The 20,486-nt window shown below is 45.4% G+C and overlaps 1 protein-coding gene across 1 annotated transcript in view; it reads left to right on the top strand.

Moving 5' to 3' along the window:
• The window catches only part of RYBP (RING1 and YY1 binding protein), a 39,395-nt gene extending 19,813 nt beyond the window's left edge, over positions 1–19,582 (top strand). Inside the window, exons 3-5 of the mRNA XM_084292453.1 lie at positions 14,970–15,146; positions 15,267–15,365; positions 19,092–19,582. Of these exons, the coding sequence (XP_084148579.1) occupies positions 14,970–15,146; positions 15,267–15,365; positions 19,092–19,344 (529 nt within the window). The 3' untranslated portion in view covers positions 19,345–19,582. The remainder of the gene's footprint in view (positions 1–14,969; positions 15,147–15,266; positions 15,366–19,091) is intronic.
• Positions 19,583–20,486: the final 904 nt, after the last annotated feature.

The raw sequence follows: 20,486 nt of genomic DNA, 5'->3' as shown, positions 1-20,486 counted from the left end.
GCTACCGGGAGAGGGAAGAAGCTGAATAAACAGGGAAGCTGTGAAATAAACAGAAACAAAACCAAACCTAGCCCCTGCGAAGGGGAGCGCGTCCTGGAGGGAGCGAGGCAGCTGTTCCAAAGTCAGGCTTTATTCAAAGTCAGGCTAAAGTGAGGCACGTCAAAGCTTTCTGCTTTTGTTTTTGTGCCGTAAAGTTAACTTCCATTCATTTTTCTGCGTTACTTTTGGGGTTTCTTCTGAGGAAATTCACCTGCAAAGCGAACAGCTCTCTTTTGCAGTTGTTCCTGCAGTGTTTACTGATGGCTGCTGCAGCCTCTTCTGCTTTGTGCACCCTGTCATAATTTCTGAGCACTGAATTGAAGCCTACACCGTTTTCTAAGTTACAGCATCTTCATGGAGTCAGTGGTGCGAACTGGGGTTTGGGGTCAGGCTGGAAATCCTCGTGTCAGGGCAGTCCTGTCCTTCAGCGAAAGCCTTGGTTTGAATTCTGTGACTTGCTGCTACTGAGAGTCACCCCGGAGATTAATAAGGGACAAGATCACGAGGAAACACCTTCTGCTTTTCTTCTAGATGGCTTGTCTCAAAATTATGCCAATCCAGTGACTTCTGCTCTTTTTAGGTCCCGCGGGGGGTTACGAACTCCCTAGGAAGCGGCTGCTGCAGTCACTCCACGCCGCTTTCTGCAACGCATTTGAGTAAAAACACAGTTCTGTTTTTAGCTTGCTTTTACTTGGAAATCCTGATGGTAAGCAATGAGGCACACAAATCCAGGAAGAAATCGGAGGAGGAAGCAGTGTAAAATGGTAGCACCTCACTGACTCACTTCTGCAAATCTGTAGCGGCGAGCAGTATCTCTCATCTTGGAGATGTGCATCTCTGATGTGGTGTAATCCCGGGGCTCAGGAAGCCTTCAGAGATCTGCTGCCGCTGTAGTCACCCTCGAGTGAGTCACTGTGTGTCACGGCTTCGTCACAGTTAGATGGAAATGAACCGAACCTCAATGAATATCCGTGGGACTGAGGTGCCTGCGTGTTGTGGTGCCGGGTGCTGGTTGTCTGACCCCAGCTGTACGAAGCTCTCGGTGCGTGTGGGCAGCGTGGGGTGCCCGGGGGTGGTGAAGGACGCGCCACGTGCTGCTCTTGGGCTCTCTGATGGTGTCGTGCCGCACAGAGGAAGCGAAACTTCAGATGTATTTTGTCTCCTTTTCTTCCATTTCCAAGGAAGATCTCCCCTGGCATCTGTATTTCGTTCACCTACGAACAGGTTTCGCTTTGCTGACGCTTTTTAGTTGGGCACCCGTAAATCCTGCTGTTCCCTCTTACAGGCTGAATACACAACCGGGGGCAAAAGGAACCACCAGGCAAGGCGCAAAGAGCAGGGGGGTGCACATTTCATGGTGTGCCCAACTAAAAAGCATTGCCCCACACTTGAGAAGGGCTGTGCATGGTTCATGTACAGAAGGTACCGCTGCCTCGTCTCTGCCTGCCATAACCACGTGCCTGGCACAGGAAAAGTTTAGCAGCAACTCCTTAATACAGCGAGCGCCGCTTTTTGAGCTCTCCCTACCCCAATTTCATTAGCAGAAGGTGGGCTCCGTGGTGTCAGGAGTCACTCAACCCCAGCACCCTGACTTTGAGGTCCCGAGGCAGCACGAGGTGCGTGCAGGAGCACCCAGTGCCAGCCAGGACTCGGCGACACCGACCCCAAACCCGAAACCCCAGGAGGCTGCGGGATGCTGGCGCTGCCCTTCCCCTGCTGCTCACCCCTCGGGGGGGGAACCCGGCGGCGTCCTCCCCGGCACCACGGGAGCTTTGGGAAGCCGGCGGCCGCTGCAGATGCCACATTGCATTAGGCTGACGGTCCCACACGCGCTGCGGGTCGGGCGAGCTGCCAAACGCTCGGCCGGCGGGGGGGGGAAGCATCAGGAATCCCAATAATCCCCACGGCGAGCTCCGCGCCGCCCTTGGGCAGCCGAGGCCGAGCGAGCTGTGGAGAGATTGTGGGTATTAAGTGGGACGGGTAATGAAAGGCTATCCCGGCGTCGATGGGAGGCTCTTTAAATGGAAAAATGGCTCGAAATGATGGTGCCAGGGCGGTCGGGGTGATTTGCGGCTGGCACGGGCTCACGGTTTAAGCGGTAGTTTTCAGCGAGGCTGACCACTTCTTTAGGATGGAGCACCGGGGGGGGGGGGAAAAAAAAGACCTTAACTGGATTTGCTTTCTTTCCCTCCTTGGGGCTCAGAAGGAGGGCAGCTCGAGGGTTTTTCTGCCTGTGCGTATACAAACACACGCAGGCTGTGCAAGCATGTGCGAGGCTGCAGCGCCTGTAGTCAGCAGGATGATAAATAACTGATAACGTGCTCAGAACGAGGAGAAAGGCAGTGTTTTAGGCTCAAACCTATCCGAGGGCTTAAATAAAAGGGATAGTTCTGCCTGGACAAGCAGTTATGATTGTTATCTGCGGATCAGAAGTTGACTTGTAGAGGACTCGGAAGCGTTTCTGTTGTTTTAATCAACTGCTCCCAGCTTCTTGTTGTGTTGGCCAGCTCGCTGCCGGCCCCATTTGGAGAGCTGATTGAGTTTCCTTATCCTGCGGGGGGGGTGTTGGATGCATGTGGGCATCAGCCCCGCTGCTCCGAGCGAGGAATGGGCTGTTTATCTCCCTAAGGCTTTCTGGTTAGGGTGAGAAACTGAGCAGAGGTCAGCCCCTTCAGCCCAGGAGCAGTAATTGTGGAAACACGAGGTGTTGGGCTTTGCATCTCACGCAGGTGCTCCAACATCAGCTGCTGATTGCAGCTGAGCGCCTGATTCCTCTCCGGGCTCCCTCTGGCAGAAACACGTGTGCAGGGCAGGGATTGCAGCACCTCGCCCCACCTGGCTGGGGCTGCAGCTGAGCTTTGGGACACCAGAAACCTGCCTGCTACATCTGCCCTGCCACCGCGTGCCGGCCAGCCCCGCGCCGATGTCCAAGGACTCTTAAAACGTCACCTAATACGAGAGGAAATCCTGCCATTGATGTTTCTTTACAAAAAGGTCTACCTCGCTGGAAAAGCTCCACGTCCCTCGTTGAGGTGAAGCCTGCGGTTTGTGATGTAGCTGCATTAAAATTTCTGCCTTGCTCAGCTGGCTCTTTTTTTTTTTTTTTTTTTTTTATTGCATCCCTGGAGATTCAGAGCCTATTGAGACTCTCCGGCATCTGTTGTAGAACAGGTAGTTTCTCATTTTGCTTCTGTGGGGATTTAGGCTGGCTGGTAAGTGAGAGAGAAGCGTTTTCCCCAAGTGTATGCTGTTCCAGTGTCGTGCCAGCGCGGTACAATCTTGTTCTGAGAAACTCGTGCATCCTTGCATTGCTACAGAGCTCTGCAACACAGCTACTGCACAGACATTTAGTGCTTGTTTTTAAGCAAAGCTCTCACGCTTCTCTGTCGGAAGGATAGGTGTTCAGATTGTCTGCATTTCTCAGATGGTACTGTGCAAATTTCAGCGTTATGCTCCCAACAGTGACTGCAAACCACGTCCTGTAGTTCTTGCTAGTGCCCATTGCTCCCGGGTTTGTAGGCTGGCTCAGTCCTGCTGCTGCTTGTCTCAGGACAGCAATTGAAAGGGTGCTGGTGACAGCAAAAAAAAAATAAATCACCCTGCATCAGAGCTGGTTTACAGGATGGGCTCCCAGTTTTACAATTCCAGTCCCAAAGTTTATAAATTTCCATCATTTTAGGGTTTGAGGTTTACCCTCCTTTTTCTAATAGAAATTACGGATATGTGAAATGTGTTGTCAAAATTTAAAATCTGCACCAATAATGCTGTGCAACTTGCAAGCCTCAAAATGCTGTTCAGCACTAGCTGTGCAGCAGGTGGGATTTCGGTGGGATTGAAGCGTTGGTTTTTGCAGATTCAGATTAGAGCACATTAACTTTTCTCCTCCTTTAAAAAATATCATTAGGCATTGTATCTCTGGTATGTACTCAAATTTTGAGGTGCTTGAGGATGTTCAGAGAAAATGCTGTTAGAGCTTGTGCTCCTGTCAGAGAAAAACGTGCCTTGGTACTTCTCACCTGACAGCGTGCTTTTAAGAAGGATGCTCTTGGAAAAGTGTTTTACATACAGACTTTTGGGGATGGGAGCAACTGCAGAACTGGGTGTATTTGTTGTGGTTTTAGAGAATAGTCCATCACATCTCAGGACTTCAGGCAGGAAATTTGACAGTTGAATCTGTGTTTGTTTATTTATTTAGGGACCTCACTTGACCAGCATTTCTCCTTTTCCTTGCTTGCAGCTTTTCAAATTTGGTCTCTTTCCTGCTGCTTTTTTTTTCCTTATCCACATCCCACATGGGGAAGCAGCCTGCTGCGTGTAGCTTGGGGTTGGTGTGGTTTTCCTCTCGGTGGATGGGCTGTGGGAGCGGGGATGAGGAGCTGGTGACGTCCGTATGAATCCTGCAGCTGCTGCTGAAGGCAATCCCCACCCCAGCCTGAAGAACCATCAAGGCTAACCCTGGCTTTCAATTAGCACGAAACAAGAAATGTCTCAAAGCCTCGAGGCAGATGCTCCTGGATGGGACGTGTCAAGCTAAATTAAACGATGATCCATACTTGACAATTTCCACTTCTTCTCAAGGTTTCAGTGTCAGATACTGAAATACGTATTAGCAGCGCTTACAAAAGGCTTCTGTAGTACCTGGCAGTAGTCTGGCAGTCCTAGTTTGTGGCTTCAGGTAGAGCTGCTAAAATTGCTGTTTTCCTCAATTTCTCATTGTTTCAATCCATAATGCAATAGACGTGAGTGGTTGTTCTGGGGAACCTGCATGTTAAATTTTCATCCGACTCGTTTATACTTTGCTGCTGCCAAATGCACCTTGGTGCTAAAGTGGAAGCTCGAGGCTTTGGCTTTCTGCAGGTTTACCCATAGCTTAATAAAGAGTCAAATGGGAAGAAGTATTCAAGGAATTGTTTTTGTTGTAAATCTGAGTATTTTATCACATGAATTTTGGTTGCTGCCACCTTCACGAGCTGTTTTCAAATTTCTGCTAGTGAGAGCAGCTTATTTTTGACAGGCAAGTGAAATCACTTTAGTTTTATTAGTTTTATCAGTTTTATCATCATTTTGGTGGTGGTAGGCAATAAGCTTTATGCTGGTATCAGCAAATTTTCCATAACAATTTTGTAAGTCCTTGCAAATTGTAGGCTTACAATCGATAGTTTGGTATTGCCATTTTGCAATGAAGTGTGTCTGCAGATGAACATCACCAGAAGCAACTCAGCAACAACAAATTGTGCTGTTTTGGTCTACAACCTGATGCTGGCCGGGGTTTTCGGTGGTGGATTAACAAGTACCTGAAGCTCAGTGCACCAGCACACGGCCTGGTGAGGGGGGCTGCAAGCAGCGTCTCTAAATAAAGCTTGTGCAGTGCTTGCAGCGTAAGAGTAAGTGTGTTGGTGAGCAAATAAAACACGTAAGAAACACTAGTGAGTAGTCTCAAAGCCATCTTCTTGAGTTCAGCTTTGGTCTGAGCTTTACAGCTGCATCCAACTTCATACAAACTCAGCTGTGGATTTTGTATATATTAGCATGGTTTTTCTTCCCTACAAATACAATAAATGAGTGGAGACAATGATTTTTTTTTTTTTTTTTGAATGCTTTGCCGTGGAGCTAACAGCTAGTGTTGGTAAGCAAATGTTTAAGCGGAGTGAGAATTGTGAAGTTACTCTTGTTCGTCTGGAGCTTCGGGTGGTGGTGCAGTTGGGAATTGATGCTATTTTAATTGATTACATATTGCAAATCTTGCAGGAAAGATTGTGCTCTTTTTTCCTAAATTCATATTTTAAAATCTGCCATTAAAAAAAAAAAAAAAACTAATCTTAGTAGAAGAAAGCACCTGAGAAGCTGTAGTTCTGATTGTCTGTTGTCGTCTGAGGTTTCTTAAGTGGACACGAATCAGCAGTAGCTTTACAATGTTTGCCAGTGAAGCACGATCCCTTCTTCTGCACCTTGATTGAATTAGAGATCCTTAAAATCTTTATGGGAGGAGAAGGTCTCCATTAAGACAAAAAGTGTGCTTAAAAGGTAAAATTGGGTGTTTTCCCAAACCTTACTTCATTTCTCAGTAGTCTAGGAGTGCATCTTGGTATTTAGGGGAACGTCCTGTATTTTGTCAGGAATGAAGGAGCTTGTCATTCCCCTGCCCCATCCTGAAAAGATGTTCCCATGAGAAGGAACTTCAAGAAATGAACGTGGCTACTTTTCCACCACAATCTGGTATCAAACAAGCCTAAGGAACAACTTGTGCTCCACTCTTCCTCCTGGCACGTGGCGGTTTGTAGTTTCCTAGCTGCAAGGAAGGAATTTTGCTCTCAGAAGTGCAGTTTTGCAGAAGACCTTGTAAGGCTGACTTGCTGCTCTTGGGACTGCAGGAGGAGCTTGTGTTTGCTGCTCCCACGTGCTCAGTGCTGTGAGCCCTGTCGCTTGTTCTAAGTATGGGAGACTTCGGAGGAAACTGAGGGGGACTCTTCTGAGGCTTTTTGCCATGGCTTATGTGAAATGTTACATGAAGGACTTTAATTCCTTGCCTGTCACTTGTATTCTTTGAGAATACCAGATCTGTCCTGTTTCAGGAGCCAGAGTGTACATGGGGGTGGGTGCAGTGGGTTCAGTAGAAGTGCTCTGCAAGAGGTATATCAGAAACCTTTAAACTTTACTTATTTTTTTTTTTTGGTGTTTGGTACCTAGAGTGTGTCCTGTGGAAAGGACCCAGCACAGCCTCGGTGTTTCATTACCGGTGTTACTGTTCCTTGGTTCTGTGTCACCAGCATTATCCTAGTCAAAATCCTGCAGTCCCAAACATGCACACCATGCACTCTTAGTCACAGTTTTTATTTTTTATTTTTCGTAGGGGTGTGCAGTAGAGAAGGAAAAGGGCGCAGGGCAGCAGTGCTGGCAAGCAGAGCCCGTGAGGTTGGGTGAAGATCCAAGTTTATGATTGCTCCCTGGCTCAGTGCATTGTAACCAGAGAGTCTCTTCTGTGATTTATCACTTTCCCTTTAAAGAAGGCAGCTTTGTGCCAGTCCTGCACGCTCACAATAATGCAGAGAGTGGTGCTTCCCCGGTGAGGACTACTCCAAGAAATACCCCATCTGCCTGCTCGTGGGCTGTAACCTCGCAGCTGGTTATTCCTGGGGGTGTTGCTGGGTTGGTGATGAGTGCTCCAGAAGTGGCCGAATGAAAAGCCTTGGTCTTCAGACAATGCCGGGCTGCTCTGGGAGGCTTCTACTGAAGAAAACCCACTGCACAAACACATCTGGTGCAGCCGCACGCTCCCATCCCGCACCGACCCAGCAGCTTCGGGAGGGCTCTGGGGTCTGGTGAGCACCGTGCTAGGCTCATTTTATTTAATTCAGTGCAAGGTTAATGCTGCTGCTCTGTTTCCACATTTGGATTTGTGGTAGTGCCTGTGCAACCGATCACTTGAAATGGTATTTGCAGCTTTCTGCTTTGTGCTGCGCTACAGTGAGCGCTCTGAGGAATTTGTGACCACTCGTGGCTTCACCACGGCAAAGCTCTGGTCAAACCGCTTCCAAAACCACCTTCTGGCCTTCATTTTAGTCTACTTTGCAATGGGATTCTATGCAATAACGCTATGATTTGTACATACGCCCAAAAAATTAGGAATAAACAATGTTGAGACTGATGGTAACATGCAAGAATTGGATATTCTTTCTACAGGCATCATTGAAAGAGCTTCAATAGCACAGAGTGCTAGCGGGGCTGCAGCTGGCTGCTCCCTGCTAATGCTTTCTTCAGCAATACTTGCATTTTATTTAATAACTTTTTATTATTAATTAAAAAAGGGAGGTGGGGAATTGGAGAAAAAGCAGCCTTTCCCAGTAAGAGGCAGGGGAGCTAGCAGCTTTGTGAGACCGCTGAGTAATTAAGTACTGCTCGTAATTTCAAACTTCTTGAAGGTTTAAATCCAAACTACTGCAGGAGGCATTCAAACTTTGAGAAATGTCCTCAAGTCTAACAACTTCTGGTGGACAACCGGAGCGCTCAAAATGCTGCTCCTTCGGGAATCTGCCACGCTCAAGGTTTGTTTTCAGAGCTCGTGCAAGTTATCAGGAAACTGAGGCTCCTTTATCTCTGCCTCGCCTATTCTTAACTCCTAAGAGGACACGGGTGACAGCAGGTGGGATGGTCAAGGAGTCACTGAGCAGTTTGTTGGAGGCTCTCTGGAGGTGGCCGTGTGTTTTTAGCTGCACGTAGTGAATGCTGTGGTGAGCAGTTGTTTGGGGTTTTATGAATTCATTGTTTTCTTCAGCATTTTTCTAAAATGTTCAGACTGAACACTAACAGTTTTCAACACTAACAGTTTTAGGAACACTTTGGTGTGTCCTTCTGTAAAAGGTCAGCAGCAAATCCTGTTCTTTCAGCTGAAAGATAATTGTCTTGCTTGTGATGCTGTGAAAAACTAAACCTGCAACCCTACAGAGGTGTTCCTTAGGTTAACTTCTGTATGTTGGAACATCTATTTTAGATAAAGTGCAAGATTAGTACATCAGTACTAAAGGAAAATCCTGTTCTTTCGACAAAATATTGCTCAATCCCGTATTTCTTGCTGTTTGTCCTTCTAATGCTGGCTGTCTTGCGGTCTTGTATTACACAGAGAACTTCAGATAAATGCATATAGCTTCCGTAGTGCTCTGCAGTGGGGCACTCAGGACAGCTTGTCCATTCATCTGTTTTCTTGTTGCTAAAAAGGACAGTGTGGTCATCACAAATGAGCTGGAAAATATGCATACAAGAACGAGTGCTCACCGTCCTGCTTATGGCTTAATTTCTCTAAAGTTTGGGGTCTTCTGGATGTAAAATTCTTTTAAGGAGGTGATTTATTTTTCCGGTTAACGTATTCATGGGTTCGTTTCTAACCTCCCTGTACAGTGTTTCTCAGAAGTAGGCTTATTGTACTGTTGTTCTGGCACTAATGGTTTCATAAATACTCACATAAATACTTCTAGTCTTGGTTTTCCTTTGAGCAAAGACATATTCATGTGTTACTAGGATTATTAAAATAATCATGTACTTCAACTTTACACTGTACTGCATATGAAACAGATTTCCTCAAAGAAACAGAGAGCCTCTCAGAGGTCTGCTGTATCACCACTTGCATCAAAGCTGGAACAGCATGAAATTATCCAAATCCTCAGTACTCCGTGTTACATGAGGCTTTTGACTCTGAAATCCCACTTGATGCTACTTTCATTCTTGTGATAACACCGTTGCAGGAAAGTAAGAGCAATTTTAATTAGATCCACATTTCTGGGGATTGGTGGAGTCCCGCAAGGTCTGCGGGTGTTGCTGTGGGTATGGGGCAGGCTGCAATTTCCGCTCCTCCGATGCTTCCAGGAGATGAGTGGCTTGCATTTGCTCAAGCAGGATCCAAGAAATCTCAAACAGATATAGAAATTAGGGTTACAAAGAAGGAAAAAAAAAAAAGTGTAACTTATCCTCCTTTATCCTTCTGTAAGTTCAGGTCCATGTAAGCATTAATAGGTTGAAGGTGTGGGGTGGGATCTGTGCGTGCAGATGGGTGCATGTAAAGCAGCAGAATTGCTGACTGTGGGTGTTCTGCATTTAGTCCCAAAGCAGGTTTGTAAAGGCACGCTTTGAGATGTGGAAGAAAATGCACTGGGAGATATTTGCAGAACCTTAGAAATACCTTTTTTTTTTTTTTTTTTTTTTTATTATTATTTAATTTTGAGAACACAGCAGCAGATGCAGGGAGTCCTTCACGCAAGGGCTGGTGCTTACTCTGCTTGCCATGAGCCAGCCTTGCCAGTGCCACTTACTGGGACAGTCCCAGGAGCGGTAGGTGCAGGCACAACACTTCTGGGCAGGTCTGTTGGTTCAGATTTGGTAAGGACCTAAGTGCCAAAATTACACTCTAAATAGAAAAATGTTTCAGCTTTCACATGTATCAGTATTTCCTTGCTGGAAGGATCAGGAGGGTTTTGCAAATACCTGCTCCTGTGATGCAAATTGCTGTGCAACACTTCAACTAATGTGAAACAATTTGGCTGAACACACCTTTGAAAGCACGGTTTAATTTAGTTTAATTGCTCTTAGTTTGGGAGTGGGAGAAGACAATCTTTTTCACGTGATGCTGAAGAAGTGGGTAATGTTCATTTGTTTGTCACATCAGGGCTGGATCGTGACAGCTGAGTCTACCCAGGCTGTCACTTTAATTAGGCTTTGCTTGGACAATTTTCCCTTTACTTGATGTCAGGTAGAAGGAAACTTAGCTCTTCCAGACGCTTGTGCTGAAGAACTGTTGGTTTGAGCCAATCTGGTAAATCCTTGCTTCTGGCTGGGCTCTTGATTAAACCCTGGGGTGTGTGTGTGTGTGTGGAGCAATAACTGGGAGAACGCTTATTGTCCTGCTCTTGGTGTTTGCAAGATAGGACAGAGCACTGGGGCTCAGCGCTTGGTGGGGATTTGTGCACCCAGTGCAGCACCAAGAATGGCAGCTCTTTGCATCACTGCTTTGGGAAGCTGATGTTTGCTGGCTGTGCTCTGTGTCAGACCTACTGAATGGCACGGTGAGATCACAGAATCACAGAATTGGCTGGGTTAGGTTGGAAGAGACCTCAAGATCTTTGAGTCCAACCTCTGACCTAACACTAACAGGCCCTCCGCTATGTTCCTGAAGTGTGAGTGCCGGTTGGAAGGCTTAGAAGAGCCTGAGCTGGGGTTTGGTTTCTGTCACCTAAACGTGTTTGTGGCTTACATGAATTGTTTTAATGTTAGAGAGTAAGCTGCCAGGCAGATTTGGGGTAAAAATGGTTAATGCGCGTTTCTGAGGCTCTTCAGTCTTACAAAAGATTTGGAAGGGGCTTCGAGTTTCTGTTGAGGTTATTCTGCTCGAATGATACACCATTATTATTTTAATATAAGTTATTTGAGTTGAAGCAGTCTCTTTGGAGAGTGCCAAAAAAAAAAAAAAGTGCCAGATGGGAACAAAATTAGGGGCAGAGAGACTCAGCCACATTGTACTGCTCAAAAAAAAAAAAAAAAAAAAAAAAAGGAGGAAAAAAGCAGTAAAAAGGGATCCTTCTGGTTTTATGACTTCAAATTCTGTGGTATAAGCCAAAGGATGCTAAGTCATTGTAGCCCACGTGGGAACGAGGCTTGTTTCTCCACTGTGTTTTTTTATTTTTATTTTTTTATTGCTCATACTCTGAAAGGGAAGACGGCGAGTATCCGCTGCGAACCCTGATTGAATTCATACCCGTTCCTGTTTCTGGAAGGCAGCTCAAGCTGGAGGAGAGCTCGCAGCCTCGGGCAAGGGGTGGCAGCGAGGTGGTGAGTGCCACCTGGCTGCCACCAGCCTGCCCAGTGCCACCAGTGCCACCGGGTCGTGCCTGGGGAGCTGTGACCTGTGCTGGGGAGCCGAGGTGACATCGGTGCCAGCCCTCGCCGTGTGGTTTTGGTGGGCAGGGAGACTTGGAGCAAGGCTTGGATATCGCAGATATTTCTCTCGGTTGTGGTTACTATGGTTATAGCTCGCGGTGGTGAAATGTGCTGTTGGACTTGCTTTGCTTGGCTTTTTCGTAAAGGGCTTGTAACCAGTGTGTGCTGGCTGTAGCAGGAGTGTGGGCCTGCCTCTGAGGATTTTATGACTCCAATTATTATTATTATTATTATGCCAGTTGCATAGCGGACCTGTTCTTGAGCCTTCCTGAGCTTGCTGCTAGCGTGAGTGAAATGGGGCCAAATCATGAATTGGAAAGCCACTCAGGCAGTTGCATTATTTTTAAACCAAACAAAAACAATAAAAAACCTGTTCCTCGGATCCTGAAACATGTTCACTGGCAGCTTTTTGGCTGGGTGCAGAAGACACCCCCAGTGCTGCCGGGCCCCCTCTCCTTGGGCACGCGCCTCCCGCCCGCGGGGCTTTCGCTTTCACGTCTGCTCGTAGCAGCGAGCAGGGGAGAGCGTAAGGAGGAGTATGCAAATGCGTTTTTTGGAGAAGTTGTGCTAGTTGTGTCAGTGGCTGGCCAGAAAATGATAAAACTTAATAAATGGAGTGTGCTGTCAGACCCACAGATAAGGAGTGGGAGGTCATGGAGGGAGGTGGCTCTGCAGGAAGCTTTTTTTTTTTTTTTTTTTTTTTTAATACGTAACCTTCCCTGGGGAAATACGGTGTGATTATTGTAGTTTTCTTTTAGTTGATAAGTTTCCATTTTAAAATTCACATCTTTATTCAAGCCGTGCAGCGCTCCTTCAACGCCAAATGCATGGTGGTAGCCGTTAAGGTTAGAAATAAGGTTTGGAAATAACATCACAACCAGGCACAGCAGAAAGACTTTGAAGGTGCTCTCAGATTCTTGAATTGGGATTTCCCATGAACAGCTCAAGTTTCTGATTTAACTGGCTGTGTAAACAGCAAATAACTGTAAGTCTGGGCAGAGGAGGCAGCTTCAAGCAGTGAGGTTAATCACGTAGGGAGATAGTATCTACCCTTCCTTTGAAGGTTTCTTGACGCTTTTTTTAACTTTATTTTTTTAAGATATGGGAAATGAAGATCAGGAAACAGTGTGTGAACATCCCTTTTTTTTTTTTTTTTTAATAGTATTTGCTGCTGGCAAGGAAAGGTTTCACGGCTCCGCCATTCCTGGAAGAGCAGCAGGTCAACAGGTTGCTTTAGACAAGCTGCTGCAGCTTTTATTGTGCTTGCATCAATCTGAAAATCTCTTCTGTATAACCCAAACGCTTACTCTTATGTGTTTATTCACAGTCACCCAGACAGAAGTTGCTGTATATACCAGGGTTTTAAATGCAAGGATGCTAAATACCTTCACTGTTCTGTAAAATATTCGGTGGAACAGGTGACTGCTTGATCTGATCTGCAGAGCTTTTCAGGATCTTCCCAGGATCATAGTTATCTAAGGCTGTAGTCCAAATCTTCTTTGTTTCATCACTTGGAAATACATGTGGATTGTTGCATAAAATGTATTTTAGTTTCTGTAATGGGTGAAAAATACAAACACCAGTGTTGTTGAGATAGATTAGTGGCCTGATTCCAACCTGTGGACTTGATGATAACCTGTGGTAGTAAAATCAAATATCTAGGTATATACGGCTTCGGTTATGAGCCTCTTCATGCTCTTGTACAGAAAAACATCAAGAGAGGTGTATTAGGAATTTGGATTTTTCTGTGACAGGAAGGTAGGACTATAGAGTCCCACTGTCTGCATTTCTCTCTAAACGCAGATGCTACATTTGAGCAATTTGCGTTTTGTATGTTTGTTTAAACACATGAAAACACTGCATAGCTCCTTAAGAAAGGCTCTGAATGTGTAGTTAAAGCACAGGAGGTGGTTCTGGAGGGTACCGGTGCTTCTTGCCGGAGCAGGTTTACCGGAGCTCCTTGTCCCCAGGGACAGCAGCCGCCAGCGCTCAGGGCGTGTGGAGCTGCCGCGGGTTTCGTGCTCGCTAACACTGAGCAGGGCCAAAGGATGACATTTTGGAGAGCCGGGTAATCAGCAGTGCAGCACTAATGAAGTAGGTGATGATCAGACTAACAGGGTTCAGCGCTTCGGGGTGCGTGTTTCAGCAGCAGTCATGGCAGGCACTGCGGCGTGGTCACACTCGGGCCGCGCGGGCGCCTCAGCGAGGCCTGGTGGCGGCCGCGGCCGCGGCCTTGGCGCTCCCGCTGGTGGCACCAGCAGGGCTGGCCTCAAGCCCCGTGGTTCCCTGATGTTCCTGGTGGTTGTGTGCTGCCCCTCAAGGGCTCTCATTCACACGGTGTTAACGTCTGACCTATGCAGGAAACCCGAGTTGTGTTTGTACCCCGTGTAACAGCTGTGGGCAGGTACGGACAACTGCCGCAATTAGCGTGCGGCTCATAATTGAGGACGGATGGAGCTGATAACCCGGCCTTCTTCCCCTCCTAAGCTGTGTGGATGGTGCAGGGGGCGTTAGATCCCTCTGGCAGGTCCATCCATCACCGGCAATCAGAGTGTTCGGAGAATAAACTGCTTTGTGATGTGCCGGGCCACGAGGGTGAGATTTCAAGTTGTTAAGCCGAGAGGAGCTGAAAGTCTGGATGAGGAATGCAGAAGAGACGAAGGCATAAATCTGAGAGACTGCGTGAGCACCAGGTTCTCCTTGCATGCTAAGGCATTTTTCTGTATTAATCATAATTTGAAATGCCCTTTGAAAGACAGCTTTGCTTACCTCTTTCCCTTTTCTCTTTGACTCCAACCTCTGAGTTTTATTCTTAGGCATTACTTGGGCCGTGCACTGCCCTTGAACTCCATTATCTCCCTCAAACTGGAGCCTGCTGCTGGGGGTCCCAGCACAAGTCAGTCGCTTCCCTCGCCTTACCTTGGCCTGCCCCGTGCTCTGGCAGCAAAAAGCCACGCTGGCATGTTCTCCGGCCCCTTGCTGTGTTAATTGGCCTGTTGGGAATCTCGGTGTGCTCTGCAAGTGCCTGACTCTCTTCTGCTGCTTTTCCAGTCTGAACATACAGCGTGTGTAGCACTGAGCACCATTCAGGGACTTCAGACAATTGTATGAGGACAGTGTGTCGGAGGCTGGCACAGCCTTTCTGCCGATGGAGTACTGAATGCCTGTTTGTTTTCTGTGTTCTTTCCAGTGAATTTCAGTCCCAGTGTTTGGAACAAAGTCATCTCAGTTACCTTCTCTTGTTCTTTGTTACATGTGCTGTTCGCTGCGTCAGCAAACTTCGAAACTCATTTGAGAAATTAAGTTGGAAAATACTAAGGAAACCAATGTTTTAATTTGAAAACTTATGTCTTGTTTGGTAGCAACAGTAGTACTCAACATTAAATAAGTGCGTCCATGTGGTATGTCAGTAGTGAAGTATTCTTCCCCAGTTGCTGAAATAGATGCTTTTTGTGAAGTGGTCTTTGCTGTATGAATTCTGACTACAGATCTCTTTATTGTCATTATAGAAAACCTAGGATAAACTCTCAGTTGGTGGCACAACAAGTTGCCCAGCAATATGCAACCCCACCACCACCTAAGAAGGAGAAGAAGGAAAAGGTGGAAAAACAAGACAAAGAAAAGCCTGACAAAGAGAAGGAAATTAGTCCAAGTGTTACAAAGAAGAACACTAACAAGAAGACTAAGTAAGTTTCAACGATGCTCTATTGCGTGTAGTGTGACTTCATTACCGTGCATTGATTAATTAAGTTAAAAGTTAATTTAACTAACATCATGATCTCCCCTCTTCCCTCCAATTCTTACAGACCAAAGTCGGATATTGTGAAAGATCCTCCTAGCGAAGCGAATAGTATACAATCTGGGAATACTACAACAAAGACGAGTGACTCAAATCACACTTCAAGGTAACTTTATAGAAAAATTAAGCTCTTAATATTTGAGAATTGTATAAATAGCAGACACTGCTCTTTTTGGTGGACTGGCAGAGTACAGTCTAACTGACAGTATGACGATGCCACCAGTGGCTACGAGCCTTGTATGCATGCAGTAAGCATTCAGCCACCCTTCTGGTGAGGACAGATTCAGGCATTTGAAATGCTCATTCTATTAGCCACTCAGTTCCCGTTTTTCTGCTTAAATAATCATGTGTCAACCGGGCAGTAATGCCTCTTGGCTGTAAAATACACTGGGCAGAATTCACCAGCAATCATAGTGGTCTTTATCAAATTCATACCGTCATTTGGTAGCAGTAACGAAGGTTGCTTTTAAAAAAATTCCTTACCTGTAGCTAAATAATTGTAATTGTCAGGATAATCCTCTGAGTATACTGGAGTTAAGACTGGATGAGCAGATTTGTTGGAATCTTGCTATCAACAAAAGGCATGAATGGTTGGCTTTGTATTTGTCTGTTTCAAATGAGCAGCTGTTTGTGGAGAGCTGTTTAGTCTACACTGATGCTCCATGCTTGTTTTCTTTAGGGTGGTGTCTTGTGCTTTTTTCATAATTCAAAAATTCAGAGTCAAAGTACAGTCCTTATGTTTTTGAACTTACAGAACTGCAAGAAGCAGAATTCAACTGGGTACTTTCCTAGTGTGGGACACGCAAGAATTGCATCCATTCTGTAATTGCATAATGTTTTATAGGGAAGCTAAGTGAACAGAAGCACAATTTTTGTTAGTTGCAACCAGTCATAAAGTATATGCAAAACAAAACATGGCTTCCACCGCTGTGTTAGCATAAAGACGGGCAAGGCATGACTGCAGAAAACTGTCTTGGAAGATTTTAAATAATAACATGAAAACATTTAGTAATAGCGACTGCCCTTTACAGAGTAATTCACTGGAATGTAGCGAAGGCATTGTGAGATTTGCTGTGCTTAAACTGGAAGACCGAGCTGTTTGTGGTGACTACTGCCAACTCTTCCTCAATCCCCAAAGATTTAACTGTCCATTCCTGATTCGATTATAGAAATACAGCTTCATTGCAGTGATATTTCTGTCTTGTTTTTTTCAAAACAGTACTTACTTTGAGGCTTAGGATGCAGGGGACTTGATGCACTTGACTAATGAGATAACATTAAATTGATAGATTGCATCAAATAATTGCTTTTACTCCTTAAAGGAGTCACTTTGTCTAGTGCAGAATCATCTAGTCCATCTTTTGCGGCAAGATTTTTGTCATTCCTAATTAGTCCTTAATAATAGTATCAAGACTAGCTGGAGTATTTTTAAGGGATACATCATTTCCTTCAGTTATTAAACTGTCTTTTTAAGTGCTTAGTTTAGTGGAACTTTTCTTGCAGCTCACTGCCCTCAAGAGTGCTCTCAAGAATCTTTTAAAAGAACAGGAATTTTTTTACAGAGTTCGAAGTTATCTATTCAATTATTTTTTGTGCCCAGGTTTCCTAGCTTTTTTTGGGAACTTGTATTCTAAGGGCTGCTGTTTGAACTTCTTGGTTACCATGCCTGTTTCTGAAAAAAATACCTTCTGCATCTTCCTGTGCTCTTTGATTGTTTTGAAACACATTTCTAGCTTAGCCATAAACCTTTTCAGCTGTAAAAGAGGATGTGAAGCATCGGCGTGTTTAAATCAGCGATGGCTTCTGACAAGCAATAGCAGGAATGCACGTTCAGCCCTGCAGAAAGGTGGAGGCAGTAAGGTCTGTTCCGGTATCTGGGCCGGCATTTCTTTGGCTGTTTCATAGTACAAGAGAAAACAAATGACCTAGTCAAATTACAGGAAGAACCGGGTTTCCTAGAGGAACTCAGAGTTTAAGGAGGAAAATACGTACGTGTACTACGCTTCCGGGAATGTTTACTGCTGCCTCCGCTGCCAGTGCTCTGGGGGCAGCGCTGATCTGCTGAGACACTAGCCGAAAGCTGATGGAAACCCCAAAAGTTGCTGAGCTGGCCGGCCTTTCTTGTTACCCACAAACACGGTGACATCATTTCATCTAGTCTGTGGTTATGTGTTAAGTTTGCCAGCTCTCACAAGTGCGTCCGTACAGCGCATACACGTGGGCGTATGTCTCGCTGCTGCAATTCAGTAAGCACCGGTACTGCTTTGGAAAGAGCAGTCTCTGACCCGAGGGACAGATTCAAGTAGGAAGTTTTATCCGTAGTTGTTATTACATGGTTGCATTTTAATTGTATTTTCTGTGTATTAGAAATGCTGCTCCTCTTGTGCGTGTGATATGTTGAAACAGCCTCCTAGGTTAGACATAAAAACACTGTTTTTGGTGCAGTAAATTCTGTTTTGCTAAGGAAGTTTGCAGAAATACTGTTGTTTATTTCTGAAGCTGTGCATCCATCCTTAATATGTTCTCCTATTCTGTCCAGTTCTGGAATACCACTTGGACAGCTGCTTCTTAAGGGCTTCCCTCTTGTTAACTTAACGCTGCAAGCTAATGAGTATACATGGGAAACACAAAGTCAGCTTGATTTCCTCTGGTTTTGTTTAGGCTGCATTAGCCTAATATTCCGTAGACAAAGAGAAGATAGGTTTAAAAGCTGGAGCTTGATCCCCAAGTACGCTACCCTTCCCTCCATCTCTTGAAATAAGGCGGTTCTCAGCAAGCTACTTTTCACTGAAGTATAAAGACTCTCCTTTTTAATTTCCCTACTGGGAATATTCCACTGCTTAAGTCTGACCCTTAATTAGGAGCAAAAGCTGTAAATTGCAGCAGTTGCTGCAGCTGACTTGGAATTGGTTGGTAGTTGGAGGAGTGTCCAAGAGCTTGTTGTTTCCGAGCTTTGGACCAGCCCCTGAAATGCACATGAATGTCAGCTTCCTAGAGTCTAGACCCTTATTAGCTACATTACTAATTGAATGATAGCACAGCATGCAAATTACTGAGATAATCCTGAGCTATAAATATCAGTGTGTTCTCTTCTGTTGTGTTTTTCCTTTTTTTTTTTCCCCTAACCAAAAAGAGCTAGCTGCAAGAAATATCATTGCACGTTCTGGATTTTATTTTCAAAAGCCTTGTTTCCAGAGGGAATGTTTTTGAGCGATTTTATCCATAGCCTGATTGGGCATCTGATTTGTATGAGCTCAAAGCAGCTGAAAGAGAAGCCAAGTTGTCCCAGTGCCTGTGTTGTTTGCAGCTGCAGAGTTCCAATATGGGAATGAAAGAACTGTGTTCAAATGCTTTCATGTGGTTTTGTATTGCGGAGTCACAGCCTTGTCTCATAACATCAGGGCACATGATGAGATGGGGAATTTAGATAACAGAATTCTTTCATCTGCCCCTTGGGGAGGAGATCCCTAGGTCTCCCTGGCTCCTGTCTGCTTGGCTCTGTTCTAGTGTCCTCCTTTCTGGCTGAGCTGGATTAAAGATAACCGTCTATAGCACAGCACCTTTTGCTGAGCTCTACAAGACAGGTCCTCCCCTCGGGATCCAACGTGCTGCTGCAGCCCTCACAGGCTGTGCTGCTGCTGGGAGCAGAAGGTCAAACCTTTGTCCTCTGCTGAGCAGCACTTACTGCTACCTAGATGCTCTTCCCGATTGCTGCAGTCTGTGCAGGCGAGTGGAGAAGTCACCAAGTTTGTTGAATGCTGTTTTTTGTAACAAACTCTTCCTTTCTCGTTTATTTTTATCCTGTTTATAAATGTTTTCTCCTTTATTTTAGACCCAGACTGAAAAATGTGGACAGAAGTACTGCGCAGCAGCTGGCAGTCACAGTGGGAAATGTCACAGTAATTATCACAGACTTTAAAGAAAAGACTCGCTCCTCTTCCACGTCATCTTCTACAGTGACCTCCAGTGCAGGATCAGAACAACAGAATCAGAGCAGCTCGGGCTCTGAGAGCACAGACAAGGGCTCGTCCCGTTCCTCCACGCCAAAGGGGGACATGTCGGCAGTCAATGATGAATCTTTCTGAAAATTGCACATGGAGTTGTGGAAACTATGAATCAGGGTATGAAATTCAAACACTCCACCTGCCCATGCTGTTCAGATCCTGGAGAGCCTCTTTTGTGCTTGAACACACACTTTCTTGGACATCGACCTCTTACTGATGCAACCAGGATAATTTCTGCTTGCCGTGGGCATCTGGCCACCAAGGAATTTCTCACCCTAACGATTACTCTTGACACTTTTATGTATTCCATTGTTTTATATGATTTTCCTAACAATCATTTATAATTGGATGTGCTCCTGAATCTACTTTTTTATAATATCTGCTGTGCACAATTTTCCATGAACATTACAACTTTTTGTTTTGGGATAGGGAGTGGGTGGGGAGGGAAGGGGGCTTTATTTATTGCATTCACAAACTCCATCCTCTCTCAACATATCCTTTTTAAGTTCAGTTCTTCTTCCAGTTATACTGTGTACTATCAGTTTTGATATAAATTATATATAAATATATATATAAATAAATATATATAAAGGGTTATTTGAAACCAATACATGGAAACGCTGGTGCTTGAAACACTGTGAAGTGAAAAAAAAATATTGAACAGTTAAAGATCTGGGACAGTCCCCTTCTGTGAAAGTGCTGAAACTGAAATGGAACTGGTCTTAGGTGAAAAGCGTTCCTGAAGGTTTGAACCTAGATGGGACCCATTCTCTCAATTTGTTCCTTCCCCATTTCTTCCCTAAGCAATGGCTATAAGTGTACTGGACACAGTTTTGATTTTTTTTTTAATAACCTTGGGATTTGAAATCAGGAGATTGTTCCAGATAACGTGTATTTCTACTAGGGTAACTCAGCTTGACAGCTTGCAGGTTCGTGTCCAGCTGGAGCGTAAGTGTTTAGAACTAGTCTGGTGCCAGCACGCCACGGATTCACGCGTTTCAGTAACATCAGCACTGCTATGTCGTGCATAGCCAGCCCCCCAGAAGCTCGGTATCCTTAGGTTTAATGACTTTTTTCTCAATTTTCCAGTCCTGCATCGATGACTGGGGTAACTTTAAAACTGGAGCTGTTTGCTGTGGGCTTTGCAGCGCCCAGCGGTGTGCGGCTCGCTCATCGTCCGCTCCCTCCGACCTGTCCTGTCCGTGCTGCTGGCATCGCTGTTC

This window comes from Netta rufina (genome assembly GCF_964035555.1).
Source record: "Netta rufina genome assembly, chromosome: 10".
Taxonomy (NCBI): domain Eukaryota; kingdom Metazoa; phylum Chordata; class Aves; order Anseriformes; family Anatidae; genus Netta; species Netta rufina.
This window is presented reverse-complemented; position numbering and strand designations above follow the sequence as displayed.